General features: G+C 49.5%; 7 protein-coding genes across 7 annotated transcripts; 2 read left to right on the forward strand and 5 right to left on the reverse strand.

The window, feature by feature from the left end:
- Positions 1 to 3,008: 3,008 nt before the first annotated feature.
- Positions 3,009 to 4,066, reverse strand: KD926_007770 (alpha/beta hydrolase; the record flags this gene model as incomplete). Its single annotated transcript, XM_053100653.1, has 3 exons — positions 3,009 to 3,262; positions 3,359 to 3,613; positions 3,691 to 4,066. The coding sequence occupies 3 exons, from the start codon at positions 4,064 to 4,066 to the stop codon at positions 3,009 to 3,011; spliced, it is 885 nt and encodes a 294-aa protein (XP_052955670.1).
- Positions 4,067 to 4,902: 836 nt separating this feature from the next.
- On the reverse strand, positions 4,903 to 5,664 carry psoE (glutathione S-transferase psoE; the record flags this gene model as incomplete). Its single annotated transcript, XM_053100655.1, has 3 exons — positions 4,903 to 5,351; positions 5,401 to 5,581; positions 5,635 to 5,664. 3 exons carry the CDS (start codon positions 5,662 to 5,664, stop codon positions 4,903 to 4,905), a joined length of 660 nt encoding a protein of 219 aa, XP_052955671.1.
- A 335-nt stretch (positions 5,665 to 5,999) lies between these two features.
- KD926_007772 (acetate-CoA ligase) lies at positions 6,000 to 6,606 on the forward strand (the record flags this gene model as incomplete). Its single annotated transcript, XM_053100656.1, has 2 exons — positions 6,000 to 6,396; positions 6,455 to 6,606. 2 exons carry the CDS (start codon positions 6,000 to 6,002, stop codon positions 6,604 to 6,606), a joined length of 549 nt encoding a protein of 182 aa, XP_052955672.1.
- A 357-nt stretch (positions 6,607 to 6,963) lies between these two features.
- On the forward strand, positions 6,964 to 8,241 carry KD926_007773 (Isochorismatase hydrolase; the record flags this gene model as incomplete). The annotated part of the gene is made up of 6 exons (XM_053100657.1): positions 6,964 to 7,146; positions 7,339 to 7,427; positions 7,487 to 7,527; positions 7,794 to 7,943; positions 8,003 to 8,109; positions 8,170 to 8,241. The coding sequence occupies 6 exons, from the start codon at positions 6,964 to 6,966 to the stop codon at positions 8,239 to 8,241; spliced, it is 642 nt and encodes a 213-aa protein (XP_052955673.1).
- A 723-nt stretch (positions 8,242 to 8,964) lies between these two features.
- Positions 8,965 to 11,574, reverse strand: KD926_007774 (putative DUF1212 domain membrane protein Prm10; the record flags this gene model as incomplete). The annotated part of the gene is made up of 1 exon (XM_053100658.1): positions 8,965 to 11,574. The coding sequence occupies one exon, from the start codon at positions 11,572 to 11,574 to the stop codon at positions 8,965 to 8,967; it is 2,610 nt and encodes an 869-aa protein (XP_052955674.1).
- Positions 11,575 to 18,261: 6,687 nt separating this feature from the next.
- Positions 18,262 to 20,337, reverse strand: KD926_007775 (Mis12-Mtw1 family protein; the record flags this gene model as incomplete). Its single annotated transcript, XM_053100659.1, has 5 exons — positions 18,262 to 18,877; positions 18,932 to 19,100; positions 19,151 to 19,318; positions 19,372 to 19,998; positions 20,124 to 20,337. 5 exons carry the CDS (start codon positions 20,335 to 20,337, stop codon positions 18,262 to 18,264), a joined length of 1,794 nt encoding a protein of 597 aa, XP_052955675.1.
- Positions 20,338 to 21,279: 942 nt separating this feature from the next.
- Positions 21,280 to 24,946, reverse strand: KD926_007776 (putative phosphatidylserine decarboxylase Psd2; the record flags this gene model as incomplete). The annotated part of the gene is made up of 7 exons (XM_053100660.1): positions 21,280 to 21,441; positions 21,518 to 22,269; positions 22,335 to 23,831; positions 23,908 to 24,322; positions 24,385 to 24,600; positions 24,672 to 24,716; positions 24,800 to 24,946. 7 exons carry the CDS (start codon positions 24,944 to 24,946, stop codon positions 21,280 to 21,282), a joined length of 3,234 nt encoding a protein of 1,077 aa, XP_052955676.1.
- Positions 24,947 to 26,181: the final 1,235 nt, after the last annotated feature.

A 26,181-nucleotide genomic window follows, 5' to 3' on the forward strand; every position in this document is an offset into this window, starting at 1 on the left:
TGTACTTGGTCCTCGTACTATATTCTTTTCTTGAGACTTCATACCCCGATAGTAACACCAGAAACAAAGATCTACTTGGCCGGGGCCATACAAAACACACAACCATTCCACAAGTTGTGACTCGTTGCACCATCCCAGCACCTGCAAGGGACGGATTTTTGATTTCCCATTCGATTGAGTTCGCATATTTAATTCTTTTCACCAAGATAACTGTATTCTAATTTGCCTAAATTATTATTGGGAATGTCGTCCGGCTTACAAAATCCATAACCTGGACACTGTGTCTGTGCACGTTATTGTGTACAGCTACAATCCTTTCAGAAACGAACCATGCTAAATTCTAGACTCTACGAGTCTCAATCCAGGCGAGATAGAGAAAACACCCATCAGCCGACGATCCGAAAGGACAAACGACCCAAAACCGAAACCCTAATGGATTCGGACTTGGGCAATTCGGCCCGAACTGAGTCGGCGCCCGTACTGGAACGAGTTTAGCGTACCGAACGGATGCCAGACTGAGTTAAGAAGCCGAAAAGGTGGGCCCGAACATCATGCAATTCCAACTATATACCTGGTCCGCCGAATTATGGAATTGGAATACGTTTACACAGTCTCGTAACGTACGTGTGGAGATGACACTAATACCGAGCCCGAGCATATGGGGTTTTTGTACATGCTCATAATAGACTAGGTTCCGAATGGGCAGAGTATGTGGAAGAATGAAGTCCAGGTTTTAGTATGATTTACATTTAGCTTACGTTAGGGTATAGACTATTGTACTTAAAATGTCATCTGCGATTTATCACCGTGCGTAATGATAGAGGAAGAGAATGCGTGAAGCCTTGCACCCTGGAGTAAGAGGAGCCAATATCCAGTCTAAACATGACCCTACTATCGCAATGGTGGTTCCTCCCGCTGCTGGGACTCGTACTGCATTATTTCACTGGAAGTGTAGTGAGGCATCAGCGTACGAAAGGTGCTAAGACACCTCCAGGGCCCAAAGGTGTATTGTTGTATTTTTTTTTCTTGTTTCTTGTTGAGAAATCGTGACTGACGATGCTGCCCCAGGATGGCCTTTCGTGGGAAATGCTTTGGATTTGCGTTCGGCCAACAGCACTGACATGATCCCTATATTCCGCAAGTGGGGTGAGCAATATGGCCCTATTACCCATATCAGCCTCATGGGCGCAAAGCAAGTAATCCTGTCGGACGAGAAGATTGCGAATGAGCTGTTCGTTAAGAGAGGAAGTCGCTATTCGGATCGTGGAGCTCCCCATGCGGTAGAATATATCTCGATGAAGCAAAGCCCTGGGTTCAGAAATAAGGACGGTAAGCTGTATACCCCACTAAGAGTCAATTATCGATGCTAATGACCAATAGAAGGTTGGCGCCGCCAGAGAAAAATGCTACACAGTGCTGTCTCTATTGCCGCAATCAACAAGTACCAAAGCCTCATGGACGATGAAGCGACGTTTTCTCTGTCCGCATTGATTCAGTCGCCATCGTCGTTTCACGATGAGTTTCTCCGATATGCTTACTCGGTTCTTACGAGCTCCATGCTGGGGTTCTCCATCCCTTCGTCATCCGATCCATTCATTGGAGACAATGAGGACTTTACAGCAGAAATTATGAACTCCTTTCGTCCGGATTGTTTTCCCCCACTGGCTGGTCCCCAGTTTGCAAAAGATGGAGAAACTCAGAAAGGAATATGTGGGCCGGATGTGGTCGTTTCGGAGAAAGATCCAGGCAAGTATCAAAGACGGGTCGGCCATGGACTCAATCTATAAACATTTCCTATTGAATCGGAGTGATTATGCTGTGACTAATGAAGAGTCCGTTCATGTGTTTCAAGCCATGATCGACGGTGGCACCCGCTCCCCGCATAATAATCTCATCACACTCTTGTTCCTGATGATGGAGTATCCGGAGTGGCAGAGGAAGCTTCAGAAGGAGGTCGACGAAATTATTGGCAAGGATCGAATGCCTAGCTACCAAGATGTCCCTAACCTGCCGACAGTGAGAGCTATTGTTAAGGAGGGCGTCCGATACCGGTCTATAATGGCGGAGATGGGAATTAGTCATTGTTTGGAAGAGGATGATATTTATAACGGATACGCCTTCGAGAAGGGAACTGTGTTCCATGCAACTTTTGCGTAAGTAATATTCATCAGCATCACTAACCGCCCTCTTCAGGCTTGCTAACTGTACTAGGTCTATCCTGACGGATAAGGAGATGTATCCCGACGGAAAGCTGTTCAACCCAGCCCGTTGGCTGGAGTCCAGCTACCCAACCTACAAGAAACCCCTCACTGTCTACCCTACCTGTCAAGGTTATCCCGCGTTTGGATATGGTCGAAGAGCCTGCCCTGGAGTGGACTTTGCGGAACGAAGTCTGGTGATTTTACTTGCTAAGTTAGGTTGGGCTGTGAATATCGACTGGCCACTCGATAAGGACGGAAATAAAATTCGAAAGACACTAGAGTATGAGCCGGTTCCAGCGCCGAGGCCAATGCGGTTTGATTGCAGGATTGAGCCCAGAGACCCCGAGCGGGTCAAGATTGTCCAGAGCGCGGCTGAGAGATTGAAGATGGACTAGGGCTGGCATGCGGAGAGGCGTTCTACAGACTTAGAGCTTTCTATTCGCACTGAATCTATGTCTGATGTTGTACCATGTTCAAGACCATGAAAAGTACGGTACAAACCTAGATTATACTGGGATTAGGTTCTTGATATGGAGGATTTTACTGCCTGACTACGTAGTACATCGCGAAATCCAAGTCTGCGTGGTAATACTGCGTATGGATCGTCGAAGCTAAATGTTTCTAGGTCTAAAGTTATCTATTTCCAAGATTCTACGGCTATGGATGCCACATCCTTGCCTCGCAAAACGCCAATCTCATGCCCCCCCCCGGTCATGACGTGCAAGTCAACATATTCGCGACAGAGAAGCCCTTGCATATCCTCGAGGAATTCGTCTTTCACGACGATCACATCCCGTTCCGCGAGAATCAGACACCCGGTAGACCGGGCGGTCCATCTGGTGTTCGACGACGCGCCAGTTCGTCTCTCAGGACTTTCCACATTTGGTCATGGCGCCTAAATACCAAAGAACCTCGGATGGTACTCAAATACGACGGCACGAATCCCGGGTTCGCGCGGAGCTGCCATCGGATCACGTCACCGATCCTCACTTGCGGCCGATCCGCCGCAATCGGCACTGCATCGAAGTCCATATCTGCGCCCTGGGCTCTGTCGGGGATATCTGCACTTGAAGCGCCGTTGTTCGGTTCCAGGTCGCGACGAAGGAGTCAGAGGCGTAGCCACTCTAAGGTGAAACTAGATGAGTAGTGGAACTGACTTCGGCGGCTGATATGCGATGTGCGGATCAGTCCTCCCGGACAGATGACGGTTATTGAACGAAGCAGGATTGCGTGGTAAGCGGCAAATGCGACCGCGATTGAGCCGCCAAGGGAGAATCTTACGATATGGAAGGCGGATGACCCCGTCCAGGAGAGCGGGGAAGATGAGAGAACGAGAAGAATCTGCGTAGTGTAGAGCCGAGCGTCATGTGGGAGATCATTCGGCGTTTCTGAGTGGCCTCTACCGAAGAGGTCTGTGGTACAATTGTTAGCAACGATGGTTCCTTGCTGTAATGTATCTATATCGCCAGAATGAGAATACAAGACTCACCGAAGATCATCACCCGGTAACCCCTGCGCACAAACTCCTTTGCCATATCCCCTAAGGCAATACATGGAGTGCCGAGACCGTGCACCAACAAGACCTTCTCGCCATTTTCGGGTCCCCATTCAAACACCTGAATCGTTCCATATACTGTCCTTCCTCCAGGAGAAGCATCCACCGGGTACGGCAATTCAGTAGGTTGCTGCTCGTGGTCGGTGTCCACTCTGGCCTTTGCGCGCGTAATTGAATACTCTTCCGGCAGGTTTTGTATGCCTTTGAGAAACTGGCGGGGATGACCGTAGAGAGCGAGCAATATTGCTGCTGTTAGCGCTGCTAGAAGCGACGCCGGCTTGACAGCCAGTAGCTGGTTTAGATCTACCATGATTGAGTTGAGATGAGATACCATGGAAAGAGAAAAACACCTGGATAATTATCAACTTCTATAGATCAAGCCCTTGTAATCTTATGATATGCCCTAACTTGGCTCTTCTGTCCAACCTAGCGCCGGTTCTTCGGGGTTGATATCCAGCTCTCGGTAAGCTCGATACGTCAGTGGTCTGGATGTTTCGGCACCATGTGTGCATAATCTCCTGCGGAGGACTGTCCTTGGACGCATGGGATAGATCTAGGCTCTACAGGGCTCAGAAGTGTGAAACCTAAGCATGCTTTTCGGCGGGAAGCAGACAATTGGTCCAAGTCTTGAAAGTTTCTATCCTACGAAAGGTATCGTAAACGATAAAGGTTTGAAATGGCATTGAATGAAGGAACACTAGGCTGTGAACAAAGACTTCAATTGAGCTACAGACCACAGAGTAAAGGCGATGCCACATTTTATCCTCGACATCACAGCCATAACCTCTGTGAATTCAGCTGCATCTCAAGAGTCGCTGGTATCACATCCATAGCAGTGGCGACTCCGTACTCCCCCGGTTGAAGGGATTAGATCGCTTAAATAAATTTGAAGAGAGGCTCTTAAACCTAGAGTAGGCACCCTCGCTATTGACACACGGCCAACAAGAACGTCCCGAGAGAGGTTTCGGCAGGTGGTAAGCCCTTTGGCGTACGATCAGAGTCGTTTCGTTTTGTTTCTCCTCGTCTCATTCCTCCATGTAGTACCACTCAATAAAGGCTTCATTGTGACCCGGTATACCTCGAGAGCCAGTTTTGGGATTCAATGCTCCGACAGTTCAGTTTGGAGTTTCAGGAGCAGGCTCGGTTTCAGCTTGCTTGGGGGGGCACACTGGTCAATTTCGGCTCGTCGAGGAATTCGACCTTCTCGGTGACAGCAGAGTAAATGGGCTGGCTGATAATGTGCTCAAACCAACGAGAGACATTGGGGTTGGCCTGGCGCCATTCCTTGCCATAGAAGAACATGAAGCCAAGGGAGATAATACCGGCGCAGAAAGTGTCGGCCAGAGAGATCTCCTCACCGACAAGGAAGGTTTTGCCGTCTAGATGCTCTTCCACCACGTCAACAGCGGCCTGGGCCATGTTTGCGAACATATCTACCGTCTCTTTATTGTAGGGACGGATGCCGACCAAGGGAAGATACTTCTCGACAAGGGGGGTGATGATTTCGGAGTTGAAGAAGGACATCCATTTCAGAATATTGGCATAGTCCCGCTTCGTCTTTCCAAGGAGCGTAGTCTCCTCATTCTGGGAGGTTACTGATGCCATGTGAGCTTCGATCGAACGAAAAGGAGGGCATTGACGTACTGTAAATGGCGATGGCGATGCACTCGAAGAGCTCGAAGCCATCCTCGCAGACAAACGCAGGAACCTTGCCCAGTTTGCTCACCGCAAAGTGGGCAGGGCTCTTGGGCTCTTCAATGATCTTGAAATCGAGGTTGTTGGCATTGGCGACCGCTTTGATAGCGATGGTCCGAGGCCGGTCGCCCTGCAGTGGAATTGTTATTATATGTAGGGGTAGGAAGATGATCGACTACTTACCGGGAAGGTGTAGATGGTGCCGAAAGCCATTTATACTGCTTAGATCTCAATTCAGCAAGGGATGAAAAATCTAAAGAAAATTTACTCAACAGTAAATATTTGTGTCTCATCAATCTCAGTATGCTATTCTTATAAGCCTGCTAGATGTGGGTGGAACCCAAGATTCGGGCTGTAACCCCGAACCTTGTGCAGCCGCCGAACGACCGAACGGCTAAAGTAGACTTCTATAACCATCGAAAAGCAGGTTAAACTCTTATATTGTCGGCAGAAGCCGTACATTCAGCACTTGTATACCAGAACTGAAAAAACAGCATCGAAAAACTATCGTGGCTACCTGCAAACGCTCCGCAAATACAGAAACAGTCATGGCTCCCAGATTGCCGACGCAGCCACATCTCCAGGATGAGGTTCTTCTCGAAAGTTTACAGAACCCAGAGGAATTCTGGGCACACCAAGCGGGGCACCTCCATTGGCACAAGAAGCCAGACACCACCCTCCGAATGGCCCAGCAGACACTTCCCGACGGTACTGTTCACCCCACTTGGGAGTGGTTCTCCGGCGGCGAGATATCGACCTGCTACAACTGTGTCGACCGTCATGTATTGGCCGGCAACGGGGACCAGGTGGCCATATATTATGACAGTCCGGTGACCAATACGAAGGAAAGATATACGTACAAACAACTCCTTGATGAGGTTGAGGCGTTAGCCGGGGCGCTTAGGCAAGAAGGGGTCAAGAAGGGCGATGTGGCAATGCTGTATAGTAGGTGTGCTTCTAGGATACCATGGCATCGATCGCACCACACTGATTCTGAACCCAGTGCCAATGATCCCCGCGGCCTTGATTGGAATCCTCGCGGTTAACCGTCTTGGAGCTATCCACTCCGTTGTTTTTGGGGGCTTTGCACCGAATGCGCTGGCTCAGCGGATTGACGCTTGTCGGCCAGTTGCTCTCCTCACGGCCTCATATTGAATATCATATAGACCGAGTTGGAAAAACGGCCTCATAATGGTCTTCCTCGTGTTCTTCAACAGTTTCGACGGAGCAAAAACGGCAGTCAAGTGTTTTCTGGAACTAAGCCCAATATATCTCCTCGAACAGGTATCAAGCACATGGTTGGATTGTGTTCTGTGCGATGGCTAGCTATCCCTGGTTTCAAATACGTATTTTACATAAACCAAATTTATATCAACTAGCGTTCTAATGCTCAGTAATAGCCTAGCCTTAGAACTTAGAAACGGCTTTTACTGGGATGATGGAAGCTAATTCCGGGATTTAGTGTATATGATTTGTTGCGCAAGCTCGATTTCAATATTCACATTTCCATCCATGGCCATGGCCTGTATCGGGACCGAGGATGTCTTCGGAATGCGCATGTTGCGGGAAGGCGCACTTTATAAGGTACTATCTCCCAAGAAAACAGTGGAAACCATTGCTGATCTTAATCAGTCGTCCGATAAAGCATTAAACATGAGACAGAGATTGCTCTGCTTTGCAGTCGGCGTCATGGCAGTTTGTTTCTGTGACCGCCGAGTCCATGATATCGTCAGGTCACAACCGATCAGGAAATGTCATCGGCAACTATTACAACCAGTACGATATTTCCTTCTACCACTATAGATCGTCTAAAGCTAAAACTATACAGCTGGACCTATTCGGATGGTGTTTACGACCTTACAAGATCCGATGTCATGAATGTGACAGAGCCCAAGCGACTCACTAATATGCTGGTTCTCGCAAGAATGCTATCATAGAGCCACCAAGAGCCGCGCTGGTGATGATCGATATGCAAAGTACTCCGTTCAGTCCCAGGGGGCGGTATTCCTCGTTGGCTGACGATGATATGTTGCAGTTATTTCCTGCATCCTGCTCTTGCGCCAGACGCAACAGCAGGTAGGAGCATTGTCAATACCACAGTTGAAACGGTGAAGTCCTTCCGCGAAGCCAATATTAAGACCTTATGGGTCAACATAAGTATCTGGAGCCCCATAATCATTCGTGTCGAGCACTAATTCTAGGAAAAAGTGGGGGATAGATGACTTCGATATGTTGACGATGCCACCATCTCTATTGGGCAATTTCAGTAACGGGACCAATTTAATGTCGAGTCTGTTTTCCTCAAGTCACCAGATGTTATTGCTGAGCTGACATAATAATAGGCACATTCGGCAGCGACATGGGAGAAATCGACGGCATTAAGCCTGGCAGATTATTGTGGCAAGATGCCTGGAATAGTCGCTTGTATGGACCTCTGGATCGTCTTTATACAGAAGGTGCCAAGCTGGGGACTGATCTTTGGTTTCACAAAAGTAGGACATGAGGATCTATTACCCTTGACTTGCAAGCAATCTTTCTGACATTTTATTAGACCGACAAAGTGGTCTCTGGGGAGCCCAGACACCGCTGGGGCTCTGGCTTCAGGAAAACCAGAGCACTACGCTATTTCTGGGCGGAGTTAACATCGACCAGTGTGTGGTAAGTCATGTCAAGATTTTTTTCGTTATCATGCAAACATACCTAACAAATAGTTTATAGTGGGGAACTCTGCTTGATGGGTTCTACAAAGGCTTTGATGTCATTCTCGTGCCTGACCTCAGCGACGAATAGCCCCTATTAGTAAGTTCGATTGAGATGTCAATTCGACAACAGGCACTAACCTTCCAACAGTGCGACACAGATGGTCTACTACAATACAGACTGTAAGTTTTCCTCGGCCATGCAAGAAAAAATTTTTAACAATTCAATCCAGCAAGGGGCTTCTTGACCAATTCTACTCAAATTCTAGAGAGCTTGGCAAAATGAGCACCTGATGTCATAGGTATCGCATTTCACATTCTGATTCGTTCGTCACTCGTAATATTGTCTATGTAATCTGCTATACCCATATAATATCAAGAAATATAAATATAAGCTCCGCAAAATCTCAGCCAACACCAGAATTAAAATAAGAAAACCGCCAGTGTCCAAACATTGCGAATCCGATCAAAATTCAAATCGCCTGCACTGCTCGCTAATCCAGATCAAATCGAACCAAAACCAAAGAAAATCAAACAAACTGATCCCAGACAAATTGACCCAGTAGAAAAATGAAACACATATAATCAAGGAAATTTGAAAGATACAACAAAGGAAGACAGGCTCAAGGCTATATATGATGCAAATATTCGACAGAGAATTGTTGATCACGCTGAAATAACAAGACCTCGCTGAGAGAAAGACATAGTCAATAGTTCAAACCAAAATAAACACAGGAAAGAGGCTCAAAGAGTGGAATAAAATGATAATGACAAGATAAAGAGAATTAAGCAGTGTGCTTTTGTGTGGGTAGGATTAGAAACTGAAAAGCCCGCTTCGTTTTTTCCCAAGAGGATACACGACCAAGGCGGCGAGGAAGAGTCCAACGGTAAAGCCGATGGCTACCTGAACCATTCCGTATCCAATGTCAAAGACGACACCGTGGAATTGGTCCTGCGAGGTAGGACTCTGGGTCATGTTCTTGGCGGCGTCCATGAAACCCTGGGTGCCGTTCGAAACGACGGCGTAGGGCGAATTTTGAGAGGTGATTTGCTCGGCCGATGCGATTCCCGAGATTAAAGATCCGCTGGCGGCCAGCCCAGATGGAACAAGAACGAAAATGGCGGGCAGCATCGCGGCCGCGGCGAAACCGTGTCGTAGTCGGCTATAAAGATTACCCAGGATCCCGATGACAAAGGCTCCCAGGGCGTTGGAGACTTGGGTGCTGGAGGCGAAGCGCTTCGCGCCAAAGTAGTTGGTCACGTAGCCGGCAAATGCGATGACCAGCATCATAGGCACTTGCTTCCACTTCGCCTGGTTGACAAGTGCAAGGCACAAGGTAAAACAGATGACGAACGGGAAACGCTGAAGGTATTCATTGGTAATCGGACTGGCTGGGCACGTGTATTCAGCAGATGCATCCCCGTCCAACAGGCCGTAGACCGCAGTGCCGATTGTGATTCCAAATCCGAGAAATAAAGAGTAGATAATGGCGTAGACCATGCGTACAGACCCGGCAACGATGCTCCGCGACTGCAGCTCCAAACTAGCGCAGAGCACCATGTATCCGGGTAAGATGAGAGCGATTGATGACTGGGCCAATGCAGAGAAACAGAAGAGACGGTCCCCATTGTATCGAATGCTACCAAAGGCCCGAGCCAAAAAGGAAGTCAACACTGCAGCAGAGATCTCGAAGACGTTCGAGTACAGCTCCGACCGAGGAGACAACACGAGCTGCAGAGTACCAAGCAGGCAACCAAGCAGGAAGGCGATGGGCATGTCGATGGGGCGCGCGTTGAATGCAAATGGACCAACAGCTGCGCTGGCACAGCCATGCACCAGAATCAGAAGCCAGATCGGGTATTTGTTCTTTTTCTTCATGATCTCGTCCAGCCGCTGGATGGCCTCTTCGATACCAATCACGTCATGAATGACCTCTTTATACACAGCATGCACGTCGGACAGCTTGCCCAGGTCAATTCCCTGGGGAGATCGCACCACTTTCACCTCGGTGGTGTGGGTGGAAGCGTCATCGAAAGAGATAATCATGCAGCTCGGTAAATACAGGAATTGACCGTCGATCTCCAGGACACGGGCGGTCATTTTCATATACTCCTCAAGTCGGTGGGTAGGTGCCCCATACTTCATCAAGGCACGACACAGCCGGATGAGGTATCGCTGGCGAGAAAGCAGTTCGGCAATGTGGACAGTGACGCGGATTTCGTCCTCCAGCTGGACCTTGCCCATCCTTTTTGGGGCCACCGGCACAGTCCCGCTGCTGCGCGAGCGTGTAAGCTTCGAGATAGGGGAGCTTTTCGCCGTGGATCCCGACAATGAAGTCATGGACTGATTCGGCGATTTTTCGTACCACTTTCGTGGCTTCTGGGGCTTCCAGGTGGGGTCTGGAGACAAACCTCGTCCGCTGAGGTCGCCAGAGCTACTCTGCCGCGAGTGGCCATAGCCATATCGACCTCGTGGGGGAAAGTTGTTCACTGGCTGGTCGTAGAGCTTGAGAAGCGAAGAGAGGATGCCTCCCCGATAGTGGGTCGGCCGTTCGACGTAAGCGTCAGGGTCCCTCTCCTCCATGGGGGTGGCTTGACCGGAACGGAATCCGGGTGAGGGGGCTCGGATTCGAGTGATAAAGTTGAGATCTTTGCGAGTCATTTGTCGCACAAGTTGGTGGGCTTCGGCGGTGCGTGTTGAGGGTCGTCCGTCTAGTGGAGCGTATTCATCGTCGTCGGAGAAGTTGTACTGTTTTTCAGGGAGACTGATCATGGGAATTTCATCCCCATCTTCTTCCAAGGGAAGGGCCGCCTCCGTGGGGGTTGACGCGATCGATGACGGCAGACTGGACCGAAGGCTTGGTTGGGGAGATTTGGAGGAGCGACCTAGAAGGGATGCAAGTCTTTGAGCCCTCTCCTGAGCCGAATGAATGGCTCTCCCCTTCTCATAACTGACCTCATCATCGCCGACGAGACCCGGGGAGCTCGCTCGCGAGTGGATCGTTAAGCCCATGGCACCTACCGGTGAGTTAGAACTGATATCGACCAAGGGCAACGATTGGGTGTCCTGGGGAGCTCTCTCTGCCGGAGGAATGCTGGCAGTGGGCAACGGCCTCTGTGGCAGCAGCGATGAGCCCCTTCCATCAAACGAGGTCTCTGACGTTGGTCCTGAGGGACATGCGGTAAGCCCCGCCTCGCTCACGGTGAACTTAACGCGATTGGCGCTTTTGAGAATGCCTGCATTCCTCTGCTTGCCCTGATATGGACTGGCGTCCATTGACCGTTCCTGCACGATCTCATTGGGGGTCACCACGGGCGAGACACGCGGCCCTAAAGAAGATCTGGTGTAAGGAGGTCCCGATACATCAGTAACGCTCGAGCGCCTGGACGAGGAGATTGGTAGATCAAAATAGCCTCCAGCCATTTTTCTTTCTGTGGTACCTCCCCGGATTCTTTACGAAACTGATAGAGATGGTCTGAGTCCAAACAGAGGCACCAGTAATCCGGTATCCCTTGGGAATCTTCGTTTTATCCTTTGTTTGTTTCCTTTTCTGGTTTTTGTTGAGTTTATTTTGCTCAGGAGAGTTTCTGGGTGGCAGCCTAAGGGATAGTCAGATAAGAGATTGCATCTTTAGGAAACTCAATAGGTTGACTTATGAAGTCAGGAAAACGTACTTGTAGGATTTCTGCCAGGGAGGAGGGGCACGGACGTGAAATGTAGCGGTACCGTTGGAATCAATCCACGATGGATGAAGCTGACCGGTGTTTGGAAGGAAGGGGGTGAAGGTCCCGCTACAAAGAATGGTGGTACGTCACCGATGCATAGTCAAAAGAGAGGCGCAAATCAGGGCGTTCAGAGAAAATGTCCTAATGGCAAAAACAAGCGAGAGGGATCGAAGGTGTCGGGGAGGATATAATGCAAGAAAGGGTAGAAGATAGGACAGTATAAGAGGAGCTCTAAATTGTCCGATGTATGAAAGCCGCCAAGAGTACACCCCGAATAGAGATCAGTTACCAAGATTAGGACACAATATTCATATGAAAAAGAAAGAGCGATTGAACAAAATTCTGCGCGGACTTTTCGCGTAGGTCTGTGTAGCAAAAAAAATCGTTCGGAGGAATAAATATTAGATATTAAATAAATGTCCCACTGTTGGGAAGTGCGCTTATGACAGTTGGGACCTGTGTTAAGGGATATCAAAAGGACCAAAAGGGGAGGAGAGGAGGATTTGTATCAGACCGGGGTCCATTGCCACCATAATAAATCACCGGAAAGGTCGAAAGGCGTGACGAATCTGGCAGATGAATCACAGACCCCCCAGGGCCCAGACAGGGAATTTCGAAATATTGTGAGTTTAGAAATCAAATAGATCGTTCCAGTTTTCAGAGCTCCGACCAATGGCTGTGGTTTCAGAGGATCCAGAATAGAATATGATAAAAAAACTTTTCGGAAAAGAGGGTGACACCCAACCCCAGGGGGACTAGAACGGCATTCAGGCATAAGCAGGACAGCTCTTTTTGCGACTATCTTGGATTGAGGCCACGGTCGTCGACGGAAGCGGTTCCACGGGCTCCACGATTTAGTACCACAGTGCCTAGAAAACAGGGTCACATTGGCTGGCAAGAACCGAAAGAAAAGCAAGAAAAAATAAAAATAAAAATTAAGGGCGATAAGCTAGTAGCTTTGATTTCCCTTTTTTTTTTTTTTTCCATGCGGGAGCTTTCTCCTATCCTTGAAATTTTTGAGTTGGCGTTTGGCCTGTCCGACACATTCTTTCTTAGCAACTCTTTTTTTGTATCTTCCCTCCACCTTGAAGCATCACTGTCTTTCGAATTTCCCGCCCTGCAATATTCAGAAAATTAGTCCATATGGCTATGCAGTCGGAAATCGAAACAAATAACAATATAATGTTGGGCTGAATTGTCGAACATACCCCACCAAGTGGAACAGCCTGGATCATCCTTCTGGAACCTCTCACGCCGCAAGAACAATGGATCCTTTGATAGATGCGAAGGAAAGGGACGAATGCGGTTCCTGAATCCGCTGTCAGCACTTAGAAAAAAAGATTTTTTCCCCTCTCTCTCTTTTTTCTTCCTTTCATGCTTTTCTAAATTTTCATTTTCTTTCTTTTTATTTTATCTCGGAGACAAAAACTGTAGTGGATCCACCAAGCGCCGAAAGAACAAGTTTATTATGGATTTCATGATAGCGATTCTTCTCTTAGCGCCCGAGCCGGACCGTGGGCCGGAGGGAGGACCCAGGCACAAGCGAAGGGAGAGCCGAGAGAGAGACAACAAGAGGACCCACGAACGATCGGTCGGTCTGGACGCGGATCCCGTAGGTTTTTTTCCCGCGAGTAGGGATAGGATTGCGCGAATAGGAGAGGCTATCGTCAGCACGTCAGGTTTCTCGGCAACCCGATGGCAGTGAATGTCAAAGCCGATAGGGTGGTTACGGGTCATCGGTCTCTCTCACCCCCATGAGCGATAGACGGAGTGTCCATGCATGACGAAAGCTTAGACTAGATCGAAGTAATTCCTTGTTCACAGCACGCCATCCTCGTCATCGACAGGGAAAAGGGGAGGCGAAGGGTGGGTGGGTATGTTCGAGCGTTGGCTAGAGAGATAGCTAATAGCTAGCAGGTCAGCGAAATGTCTTACGAAGCTTCTGGCGGGCTCTGGAATTCATCGGGATCGCCACATGAGACGAGTAAGGCCAGAAGGGTGAAAGGCTTAGCTAGGCAGAAGAATACATAGATAGAACAATGACAGATAAAGAAACAAAGGGAAGTGGAGAGCGGGAAAAAGGGAGGAGGGGCAGCAAGCGAAGAAAGAGAGGTGAAGAGTGGTGTTGCATTGGACTGTTGCAGGTCACGCCTACAGATTACGAATCCCTCCCTTTGGCTCGTCGCCCCTGGGTGCAGCGCGACGGTCCCTGATGATCAGCGCCGAATGACTGACTATAGCCTAAACTGAGAGGGATTGACCGTTGATCCGGTGGACTCTATGCAAGACGCACTGGGCACCCGAAGGTCTGTCCTTTTTGTTTTTCTCTTCGCTCTTTTTTTCGAGAACTGCATGTCCCCCCTTTAATTGGGCTGCATGCTAATTTTTTGATATGAGCTCTGATGGCTGCCCAACTGTACACTAGCCTAGTAAATTAATTCCATCAATTGTCTAGGCAACCCGTTTCATGCTATCGACAAGTCCGTAGGACCGCAGGTAGTCCGTACCGAAATGGTCTGCCTTGTGGCTGGACCTTGTTTCAGAGCTCGGAATTATCAAGACATAACTGATAGGTATGGGAGCTTGGAATGCTTCTGGAGGTTTCGGGCAACAACTCCTTACATTTGTTTAGCATTGCTGTCGGTCATGTCAGATCCACTTTTACACAGCCTAGGGTCACTGATCCATACTCATTCCGTATTGTCCGGCTACCGAAAAATGACTAAAAAGACTATTGTATGTGTACATGATTTTCATGATTGACACGTATAGTGCGACCGATCCACCGGGAAATATTCTTAGAAACCGACAGAACATCAACTGTCTTCTGAGCTTGATCTTCCACCTACTCCATGTTCCTCCTGGCTCCGTCAGTGCGAAAGGCCATTTCGTCTCCAACATGTGCAATTTCCACCTCATCGCCTGTACTCCGTATGTCTGACACCTTTCTCTCCATGATGTCAGTGCTCACTTGCTCCCAGATTTCTCAGATATCATAAGCGGGGTGTCACACAGCCGTCTTTCTCGCCCCGTCTTGGTCGACGGCCTCCCAGCTCATCCGCTGGGGCTTGGTCTGGATGCAATGGGGAAGGGGAGGTCCAAAATGAAACCCGGGGGGGCTCTGTACGATGTGAGCCAGTCCGACCTGGAACCCCTTCTCATATCCGGTGAGAAAAAGGGTCAATAATCACACACCCGGTCAACCCAGCCCTGAGTCATCATTTCATCATCCCCATCCATCATAACCCATTTAGCTAGCCGGGGGCGGTGTCACCCAACGGAATTCGATTCATTTCCCTGCGTGACTTCGAGAGGATGCTGGTACGACACGCAAGGGTGCAGGGACCAATACCTAATTATCGATCCGAGAGCTGAGGCAGAGGCGCCTGCAACGAACCTCCCGTCCTACCGGGGAGAATGGCATGCCGAGCCGGGACGCGGATGTATGTGCCCTTCGGGTGTGATGGTCAAGAAGCGGATGAGAGATTCTGTCATGTTTTGCCCGTGGGGTGTGGGGGATAACGGAGTATCTTGTGTCCCATGTCGTTTGACGAGTGAAGATGCGACTATGAGTACACCGTATAGACCTAGCCACACTATCAGAATTGTCAGGCTCATAGTCCGGAGCCATGGAAAGACGCCTTAGTCATCGGCCGATCCGAGCTTCTGCTATTTCGGGAATAAGTGGGTCCGAGCTTATTTGCCTCGCCGGTCTGGCCTGAGGCTGCATCTCTTGTCCGCTTGCAACTTTGGCAAGCAACAGATTGTCAGGCAATGAAACTATTCTCGGATCGAGAAAACCTTTTAGGTAAGTTCTGATGACGGCAACATCGTCTCAACCCCTCAAACATTCCATTTCCTCTTCATTCGCGAACAATCCGTCAGAATCAGAGATGCTGGCTCAATGACTCAATTGGCGCCAGCCTATCAAGTTAGTTGGCTTATCGGCGCCTCGGCATCTGCAAGTAGGTTTTAGTTCTACCTCTTAGATTAGTAGACTAGGCACATAAGCCATAAGGCCAATTGCTCGTTGAAACCACAGGTCAACCGAGCGCGGAACCCCGTTCCTCCTAGAAGGCGATCCACTCCAACCGCACAATCAACGACAAATCCTTCGGAACTAGATAACCGCAGCCCCTGGCTCCCAAGCTTCTAGATCTGTTCTGCCCCAGTTATATTGTCGGTCATGTGGCTGGCAAAAGATATCTAGTTTTTTTTTTTTTTTTTCTGACGCTCTGGGTTTTGCCCCTCCCCCCTCTTTTTCATACAGGTTTCTGAACAGACAGCCCGCTACGTGGATTAAAATTGATAATGAGAATCAGGAGTAAAGCTCGCTAGTTCTTAGCGCTCCCTAGTCTAATATCAAGTGGTCCTTGCAGCTAGTAGGTAAGTACGGACACCACATGCTTCGTATCTCAACAATCACATGGCCTTTCAGGTTCTTCGACATGAGCGATTGGGCGTGGCTCACCCATTCTCAATCCGGTCGCTCTGTCCAACCCTCCTTCTTGGTGCTTTGATGGTCTGTGTTCCCCTTCTACATGCTAATAGCGCTGCTTCGTAGCTGGTCCTGAGTTTTGTTCCCCTAGTAGCTATCAGGTATTGGAAATCATGGAAGGTAATCAATCAATCAATCGGCTATCTCAAAGGATTTCACCGACTAATCTAGGCCACTATTTCTTTTGGGCTTTACTTATTTTACTCCTTTCTCTAGACTCTAACTCGGTAGAATTCAACGGTTGAAAGAAAGAAATCCCCCGATCCCACTCACCAACCACCACCTACGGAGAATAATTTGAAAATAACGTCTCCACGGGCAAATAAGACTGCGAAAAATTAAAATTAAAAAAGATAAAATAAAATAAAATAAAATAAAGAGCTGTAGCTAGCAAAACTGCAGACTAGAGATCCGTGCATTGAACCATTCATGCGAGTCTATCGTGCTCCATAGTTAGGTACCCAAGTCCGAGATACCGACGGAGTACTTACTACTCCGTACTATAGTTACCTCCTAGGGGGGTATATGCTGCATGCTGGTATCCAATTGAATTAACACAGGTGATACACTTGAAGTCATCCTGCACAAGCACTGACCTACTACCTACTACTATCTTGCATACTCCCGTCGCTAGCTCGCCTTACCTTAGCCAGCCAGAAATTATCATTCTTGTCTTCTTTCCTTCACCGAACCGGCCACTTTATTCCCACGTGGTGCAGGTGAACAGACTAGACTGGGTGGTGCAATCTGCGAAAAGCAGGTTTTCTCCCCATCGACCAGCTAACATCTAGGAACCAACCCCGATGGCATCGTAGATATCATGAAGTCATGATCATCGCCGTTGATGCAATATTAGATTTAAAATCTTCCTACCCAAGTGAGCTAGATTAATGCTGACGCTGATAAGTAACTTTACTACCTTACTATATCCTCCATTGTATATGCTTCCGATCATTATTTAAACAGCACATCATGTCGGCTCCGCTGCATTGCATCACATTGCGTTATCGGATTGGATTGGATAGGATAAGGGCAAAATTTACCTGGTCTTATCAGCCCCGAAAACACGCGGGACTTCGGTTTCGTTCCCTGTGGATCGATAAGCGTGCATGTCAACCAAACAAGTAGATACATAGATAGAAACGACAATGTCTACCTTAGGTTAGGTATCGAGTGGTCATTCTCGCATATCCTGGTTACCTACTTTTCATGTTCTCATGCGCCTATCTGTCCGTTCGGAGTAGAAGGGTCACGCATGGCAGATGGCGATTAAAGTCTTATGTCGCCACTGATCATGATAGGCTGGGTATACTATATTCTCAGAAGCAGATCCACCTATTTGTGACGTGGGAAGGGACACCTAGTTTGAGTTACGTTATGATTATACTACATTATCTTCTGAGTATTCTAATTACTGTAGGAGCTAAAATAAATCCTCTCAAGGAGCAGGACAGATCAATCCGGCGAGGAGAGGGGAGTAGTGCTCATATGTGGTAGAAAAGTAGTCGGGCTTATTGATTGCGAGACAGAAAATTTCTTACAAAGAATGTCTGTCTGTCTAGCTGCTTTATCTGCCGCTTTAATATTGAAATTGGAATCGGAATCAATCCCTAGCTATTGCATCGCAGTCCATAATACCGGTGGTGGTAGCCATTTTGCATCCGCAACAAATAAACTGATCCAAGTCCCAGTCAGGAGAAACACCCCAACTCCATTGCTTGCATGCTGCCTGAATAGTAACGAACAAACAAACCCAAAGCATTCCCGGGCCAACAACAAAGGTCGGACCCGAGAATATCGAAATTCAAACACACAAAAAAAGTACATGATTTGTGAACGAGGTATTTACATGTTTCCCTTGTTCAACATATAGGCTCATGGTGTATCTTATCCCCGTCGTTCGACTCGACTGAGGGCCCCGAGGATCACACCGATGTCCTCTCGAACGCGTGGCCGGAGACTGAGGTCTTTTTGCTCTCCTTGCTCTTCCAAAGCCAGTCTTCCTAGGGATTTTCTGGCTTCGCGCTCATCTAATCGCTCGGCGCAGATGCGCAGGATCCGCGACGATACATTGTCGGACATAGCCCGATATAGCTCGATATCATGGACGCCAGCCGCGAACGAATCCAAGGTTGGTGCAAGACCAGAGGTTATACGGGACAAACGCGTAGAGATAGTTGAAGGGTTGATTAGAGGCAGAGTAGTGGCGTCCGAAGGGGGTGCTGTTTCTTCGGACTCCGTGGTTGAATGTCGCTTTGCTGCATCAGGGTCTAGCAAGGCATAAAGTTTGAGTTGAGAGGGCTCAAGGAGCGAAAGGTCGATCGAGTCGGGTTGATGGGACTGCTTTTGATGCCCAGATTTATTAGGATCAGGCTCCGTTTGTGACAGCCGCTGCTCGGGATGCCCATTTGTTGCAGTATCCGGTTGGCTTGGGGGTTGCTTAATCGGCGGGATAGGCGAAGATCGGAGGAGCGCACTTAAAGAATGCTTCTGTTTTTGTAGCCTTGAATGATTGTTAGCAAGCTAGTTTCAGGGTAATCAGCTCAGCAATTCTTACTTCTGAATTTGCTCCTCCAGCTCCTTGATCTTCTCTGTATTCTGAACATTCTTTGGGTTCGGCTTCTTGACCACGACCGACGGAGGGTTGATATCTTCCCGGGAGAACCAGTTCGATAGCTCGGAATTAATGGAAAACTCCTTCAAAATTTCCTCCTGGATCACACGCGCTGCTACTTGTCAGTCACAGAAACCCTCAAGTTTGATCGATATAACCTACCCGCCAAATGCACGCTGGCATCCTCAGCACCCGACCCAGTGGGCTTCTCTCCCAACGCGCGAGTTCCACACCAAGTCAAAAGTTGACGCATCCTCTTCGGCTCTGGTAGACCGTCGCTGGAAATGTGCTTGTAGAAGTCTGCCGTGCCAACCTCCTTGTGGGGTAAAGCTATAGGCTGTTAGCATCCTGCGTCGAAATGCTTGATCCAGAAATTTTGTCACCATTCGAAACCCCAGAATCGATGAGTGAACTAGCTCGTCGCCCTCTCATCCCTAAACTGCTTCGCCTATTTCCTTTTCCTGCCTTTGTCTGTCCTCTCATTTCCTTATTCCGTTGAATAACCGGCGTGTCGGCCGCAGGGAGTGCAATTGTTGCCGTCCCTGTCTTCTGAGGCTCTGGAGACACGAGTCCGTTTCGCCGCTCAGCCTCCTCGTTCGATTTGCTCGGTCGTCCTCTTCGTTTCTTTCTCTCTTTTTCTTTTGGTGCTGGCTCAGTGCGATCATGATTATCATTCGCCGGTTGAGGCTGCTGTGGGGGCTGTGGTTGCGGTTGTGCGTGGGTTTGCGTTTGGGTTTGAGGTTGTGTTTGAGGTTGTGCTTCAGGCTCAGGCGCCGGATCTTTCATCTTCCCTCTCGTCGATCGCTTCGCCCGAGGTTCCGTCGTATGATTCGTTTCGGTAGGAGCTTCAGACTTCTCTGCAGCTCGCTTTTTCGGTGGTCGACCTCTCTTCGGGGACGGCTGCGGTGCAGACTCTTCAGTGACATGCTCGGGAATGGCGGCCACCGTAGGTTTCGATTTCTTGGGTATGCGTGTGAACTGGAAATCATCGTCGTCCTCGCTGAAAGAATCTGCAGTAGCGACCGAAGTTAAGCATTAGCGACAACTCTTGACTGCGCATTCAAAGCGCATGGCGGGAACCTCGAGTTTTGAGCTCGTAGTGCGGTGAAATATGACAACAGCCTGGATAACTCACTCCTTTTTTTCCCCCGCGTTGAAGCCTCCTCGGCCTTCTCCTGACTGTTCAAACTCAGTCGCGCACTCGATCTCATGCCTTTCCGACCCGCTTTGCCAGACGTGGCGGATGGCGCAGGACGCGCCTGGGCCTGGGAAGTTGCCATGTCGATGGTTCTCAGGGGGTCGCGACGTTTCGTCTTCGCTGCAGGGGTAGCCACAACAGTGACGGTCATGTCAAGACCAAGAGAAGGTGGGGAGGGGCGTATATGGATGTGGAAACGCGGAACAAGCTCAAAAAGATGCTCAAGCTGCAACAGCGCTTTATCGCAGCGATTTCCCTTTTGCTAATTCGAAAATAGTCGCGGTGCTGAGGAGGGCGGCCGAGCCGGCTTGTTTTGTCGTGTCTCAAGCTCCCTTCCCTTAGCAAGTGCGCATCCGCAGTACGCTCAACAATCAAGAAATCTCAATATAATCAATCAATCCGCGCTGTTGCGAATTTTCTCAAATGTGCTTCTCATCCGACTGGCGCGGGTGGATGGATGTCGCGCGGTCGCAGTTGACTAGGGAAGCTCGGTTCCGCGAATTCGGTCAACGGAGATTGGGGGGGTTTTCCCAGGACGTATTGTCGGTCTTCGGGGAGGCGCGTCCAACAATCAGACACAATTGGAGATCGCGGGGTGCGATAATTAGATTGGACACATAGGTCGCTGGCGGAATTAAGAAGACGCTCCTTGTGCAGCAGGGCTCGAAGACCGGCGTTGTCGGAGTCGATGGGGGGTTTGCTCTTGCAAGTCGCCGCAGCACGCGGTTGTTTTGGTCGTGGCGCGTGGGGGATGGCGCGCTAAGCCCCTTTGGGGTGACACTCCGTCCGCCTTCACTCTGGCGACGTATTGTCAGTAACTATGGATTTATCATGATATGATCGAAGTATCAAACATGGGAATGGGTGGTCTGTTATTATGTCAAAATTACATATGGCCTTTGCTTTGCCTCGATATGTCCAATGGCTATCTAACACGCACTTCTCTCCTGTCGCTGGCACTCATAGTCCAGGTTTATCACAAAAGTTATAACAATGATAGCTAAATCGCTAATGAAAGGCTCCTGGCCTTCTCCAAATCAAATCACGAAACGCCCTAAAAATGACAATTCACCCCGTCGGGAGCGAACTATGTTTATGGAAACCCGTCGCCTTCGGCCAGTGGAGCCAGGCTACCTTCAATTCTACGTTTAGCGGCTTGAATCTCTTCATGGGTAAGGTTCTCGCGCTTCTTGGGCATATCAGGTTCGAACTGGGGCATATCTGGGCTGTGGCCCACAGACATACCCACGCGGATCTAGAAAACAAAAGAAGCTTCTGTTAGCAAACCTTGTGCGTCTCAATCAGCAAGGGGGGAGGGGGGGGGTGCTTACCAAAGTTTCCAAAGGTCCTTTCGAGTTGTCCACGAGGTCAGCATCGAACTTCATTGCTCCTTCCTCGAAAAGGACAAGGAGAGTACTTCCGCCAAATTTGAAGTATCCAAGTTCATCACCGCGAGAAACCTTCTCCCCGGCCTGGCGGGTTATCACGGTGCTACCAACCATCATGGCCCCAACGCAGACCACCATCACACGGCCATGTGCGACCGAATCAATTGGCACCAAAATACGCACATTCTCGCCATACACATCCAGGGCAGAGCGGATGGCCATTGGGTTGACGGTGTAGTATTCACCCTCAATGGTCTTTGGTGCTCCCATGACACCATCAACGGGAATGTGGAAGCGATGGTAGTCCTGAGGTGCAAGACGGAAAACACCCACTGCTCCGTTCTTGTACCGATGGGCATCCTCGGGATAGGCATTTCCGAGGAGGCGCTCGATAGAGAATTCCCGCCCTTTGACCCAGATGCTAGCTGCATCACTCATGCGGTCAAAAACGACCGATCGGCAATCAGCCGGAGAGACCACGACCCTGGGGTCGTTGGGAGCCGAGCAGGGTCGAGCCTCTGGCTTGAGCTGGCGGTAGAAGAACTCGTTGAAAGTCTTGAACTGATCTAAGGGAAGCAGAACCTCTGACAGATCAAGTTGATGAAAGTTGATGAAGTCTCGGATCTGGCTTGCAGAATCCGGGTCGTCGTATTTTTTGCCTTGCTTGATACTGAGAGATTTCAGGATTTTACGAACTGTTATAAATCGTTAGCTTTTTCTTCATTTTTTCAGCTGATTCGCATGATTCAAAGGCTCATACTTCGCTTCTTCTCCATATCTCGGCTCTTCAACCCCTTATACAGCAGGCGAATACCAAGACGAACGTAGACACTCATCCGCTCCTCGTTGATCTGTCCTGTGATCCGATCTTGAACAAGGATGTTTGCGGAATTAGCTCCTAGTTTATATCCTCCATAGGAAATCTTTGTGATGACTTTGGTGTACCACTTGCGCTGTGCTTGACTTGAGGTCACAAAGCCGCCCATCACGAGATTGTCGACTTGTCGCCAGTCTCGACTCGCACAAGTGGCAATGTGGGTAATGATATCCGCGTCGGAGCGTTTCGAGAGTCGCGGCTGGTGGCACAGCGGACATTCTCGGATTTCAACCACATGCTCCTCACCGCGTTCATCACCTAGATCATCTGGGTGAAGATCCTCTTCATTCAAAGCGAGCTGATCTTCACTAGACAATGTAGGTACGGATGTCGACTGTGGATCAGTGTTAGCGGCTAGGGCAGAGGTGGCTTCCAAATCATCATCGCCACTCGACGGATCCTCGCTTTCTTGGCTGCCCGTAGAGGAGGTTGACACGAGCTTCTTAATGTCAATGCCTGAGCGAGAGTACTGTAGAGCCTGGAGGGTGTCCTCCAGACAGATCACCACTTGATCAAAGGTTAGGTCCATTGTGTCGGAAAGTTCATTTTCCTCACTGAAACGTTCGAAGAAGCTGTCAATGGTGGACTCCTTCAGCGTTGAGCCCAGAGTGTCGAGCATCGTCGTGAGCTCGACTTTGTCGATGCGACCACTGTCGTCGGCGTCATATTGCCGAAGCATTAGCCGCCAGAACTGTTGACGTAGGGCGCGATAAGGCATGTATTTAGCCTTCACAATTAATTCTGGTGAATGCTTGTCCTCCCATCGCTCTTTGTGTTTCAGCGTCAGTGGGATGCGATACGATTGGAGTCCTTCTGACTCGAGCGGCGCGATTGCGCTATTGTTTGTCGCGGTTGGGGCAGAGGAAATATTACTTCCCGAGCCCTCCTCGACGGCCAACGTAGGAGGGAGCGACGTTGATAGCTCCTGGCTCGAGTGCACTGACTGACCCGACATAGACGCAGTGCTACTCCGAGACCTCGGTTTATTTGACAGCCTCGACAAGCTATTGGTTGACGGGGACGGACTAATATCAATCTTGATTCCAGCCGTGTTTTCGGGTTCAGAGGTGTCAGACCCTGTTGGATCAAGAGTAGGGTCCAAAAATTTGTAGAGACCCGTTTCCGGATCGGCCTCAGGGGCCGACTGGATCAACGTTTGAAGTGGAAAGCCAGCGGAAGCGACAAAGTCGTTGCCGGAGAACTTGTCCCTGTCCATCACAGTAAAGCCGATCGTGTAAGATTGTTCGTGCTTCATGACTTGGAACACCATCTTCTCGTTGTATACTGGGTTTAGGTTGTGACGTATAACGGGTGTCCGGAGAGTCTTTCTTCCCAACGAGGTCACAACGAACGGGTCCATGTCAAAGGAAGTACGGGTCACTAGTTTCTATGATAAGCCACAGGCTTGACTCTTGAGGGTTGAGCAGATGAGGGAGCGGGAGCTATGAAATCATACCGTTTCGTTCTGGCGGGAGGTCCGTTACTCTGACAATCTCCATGAACACAATTCCCTGGACACCGTTTCCGGCGCCAGAAAACTGGTACGCTCGAGCTGCCAATGACCTGCGCTTGAGTCGTGCCAGCCGCAACCTTCTGCGCCGTTTCTCCACGACCTCCGGTTTCGCCGGGTCGTCGGTCTCATCCGACGTTTCTTCATCTCTGTCGGCATCACCCAACACGATGGAAGGATTCTGCGGATAGTCTTCGTCGTCCTCGCTGGTACACACCACACTTTTGAATTTCTGGTAGATCTCATCGGGGGATGCGGAGGGGTTCGAGGGGTCGACAAGCGAGAATTGGAGAAAGATCTCTCCAGATACGGTGCTGTCCTTCTTCTTAACCCGTTTGGACTTCAGGGTATACCATCTCGGCTTCAGAGAAATGTCAGTCTATTCAAGTCCCGCGATCTTCCAATTATACAGTCAGGACCTACCTGCTGTTGTACCTCCCCGGGAGAAAAGATCTCTTCTAAGGGAATGTCGAACTCGCCCATGTAGTCCTTTCCAAATCTGTCATGATCCCAACAAATACATTCTAACAGCGGCACTCCGACAACGGGCATTTCAAAGGAAACGTTCCATTCTGGGTTCAAGGTCTTTGATATCGTGGGGGTCTGCTGTCGCGCATCTCCGAGGGTAACGATTAGGTACTAAGCGGAAAACGCCGGCAGTCAGTCATGGTTGTTCGAGGACGAGTTGAAGGGGTGTAAATGTAACTCACCGGATCGCTAGTACCGTTTCTATCTTTGGCCGCGAGGTTGCGCCCCTGTTGCAACGAGGCGAAGGTCAGTTACAGGGAACAGCCGGCAAAGCTTGACGTAATCTCTGCCGTTGAGGCACATCACTCACCCGTAACACGGTAACCTTGAGGATAAGGGGAGGTTTAGAATCCGGGAACCTCATCGGACTTGTGCTCCGGCTCTGACCAGGGGTCGAGGCATTGCTCCGGGTACTCAGGTGAGAGGTCAGGCGTTGAGGAATCGGTAGCCGCACCATAATGGCCGTTCGGGAGGTGCGGGGGTTCAACAGTGAGACGGAAGACGGGACACGTCGCGTCAACTCCGCTGATTCGATACTCGAAATTGTAGAAAGGACAGAAGGATCGACAAGCGAAAGTTCGGCGGGTTAATTGGGCGGTTTGGATGGTTTGATGGACGGGGGGGAGCGTTGGGATGCAGCTCTCCAACGACAGAGAGGTGTTGCGGTGATGGTTGTCGGTTTACCAGTGCCGGGTTGATCTACAATCCGTCCGGGTCGATCGATTTACGACACTCGGAGCCACCACAACGTACCGGACACGCTGCTCGAAATCCTGGAAACCCAGTGGCAGCCGATGCGATCGGGACTGAGAGCGGAGAGAATGGAGAAATAGCCACAAGGTGCAGGGTAAGAAAAGATAAGTTCGGAATGGAAGGGACACAGGCCAGAGGGGGAAAAGGAGAGGCGACACGAACGACCGGGCGCGCGAAAGAAGAAAGGAAACAACAAGCTCACAATCCCGGGCGACGGACTGATGGGGCGAAGGGGGGAGATTGGACCGATTACTGGTTTACGAGGTTCTTAAGAAAGGTCAGCAATAATGGCAGCAAGCACTACTGACTACTAATTTTGGGGGATTTTAAATTAAATTCAACCGAAGGCTCCGCTATCACTATATTTATATCCTGGTATGTAGACAGACAGAACTAGACTACAGTAAGTACAGAACCTACCTACATAGTAGTACGGCGTAAGTGCATGATGTGATGATACACTGAGACCGATGACCCTCGTTCTTGATCCACGATAGATTGAATGAATACATAAACCTCCTAACGGCAATAAAACCCACGGAACCCTTCGGCTACGGGTCTTGGCAGTTTCCCCATCAGCACGACGTCAGGCTAGAAATTGACAGAAAAGTGGTCTTGCCTTTGATCCACCGGCCGACTTGGCTTCTGGAGAGGGAAAAGTGGCTGCCTAGGCACTATTTGCCGATTTCTGTTCTCGTCTGGCGCTTGTGTACCACAGTTTCCCGATGTGGCTCAGCAATGACCTTTGACGATGGAAGAAGAGGGGGAGAAATTCCATTGACCATTATGGATATCATCTGTCTGTCCTCGGTAGGGGATGGTATGGAGGAAAGTATGGAGGAACTCCAGCACTCAGTTCAAGGGACTTACGGAGTACTTCACCGCCTCCCCCTGACTGAATCAGAGCCTCTCTGGAATAAATCCCGCATTCCTCTTCAA

The sequence above is a fragment of the Aspergillus affinis genome (genome assembly GCF_023601865.1).
Source record: "Aspergillus affinis strain CMG 70 chromosome Unknown NODE_48_length_219146_cov_87_397053, whole genome shotgun sequence".
In the NCBI taxonomy this organism is placed as follows: domain Eukaryota; kingdom Fungi; phylum Ascomycota; class Eurotiomycetes; order Eurotiales; family Aspergillaceae; genus Aspergillus; species Aspergillus affinis.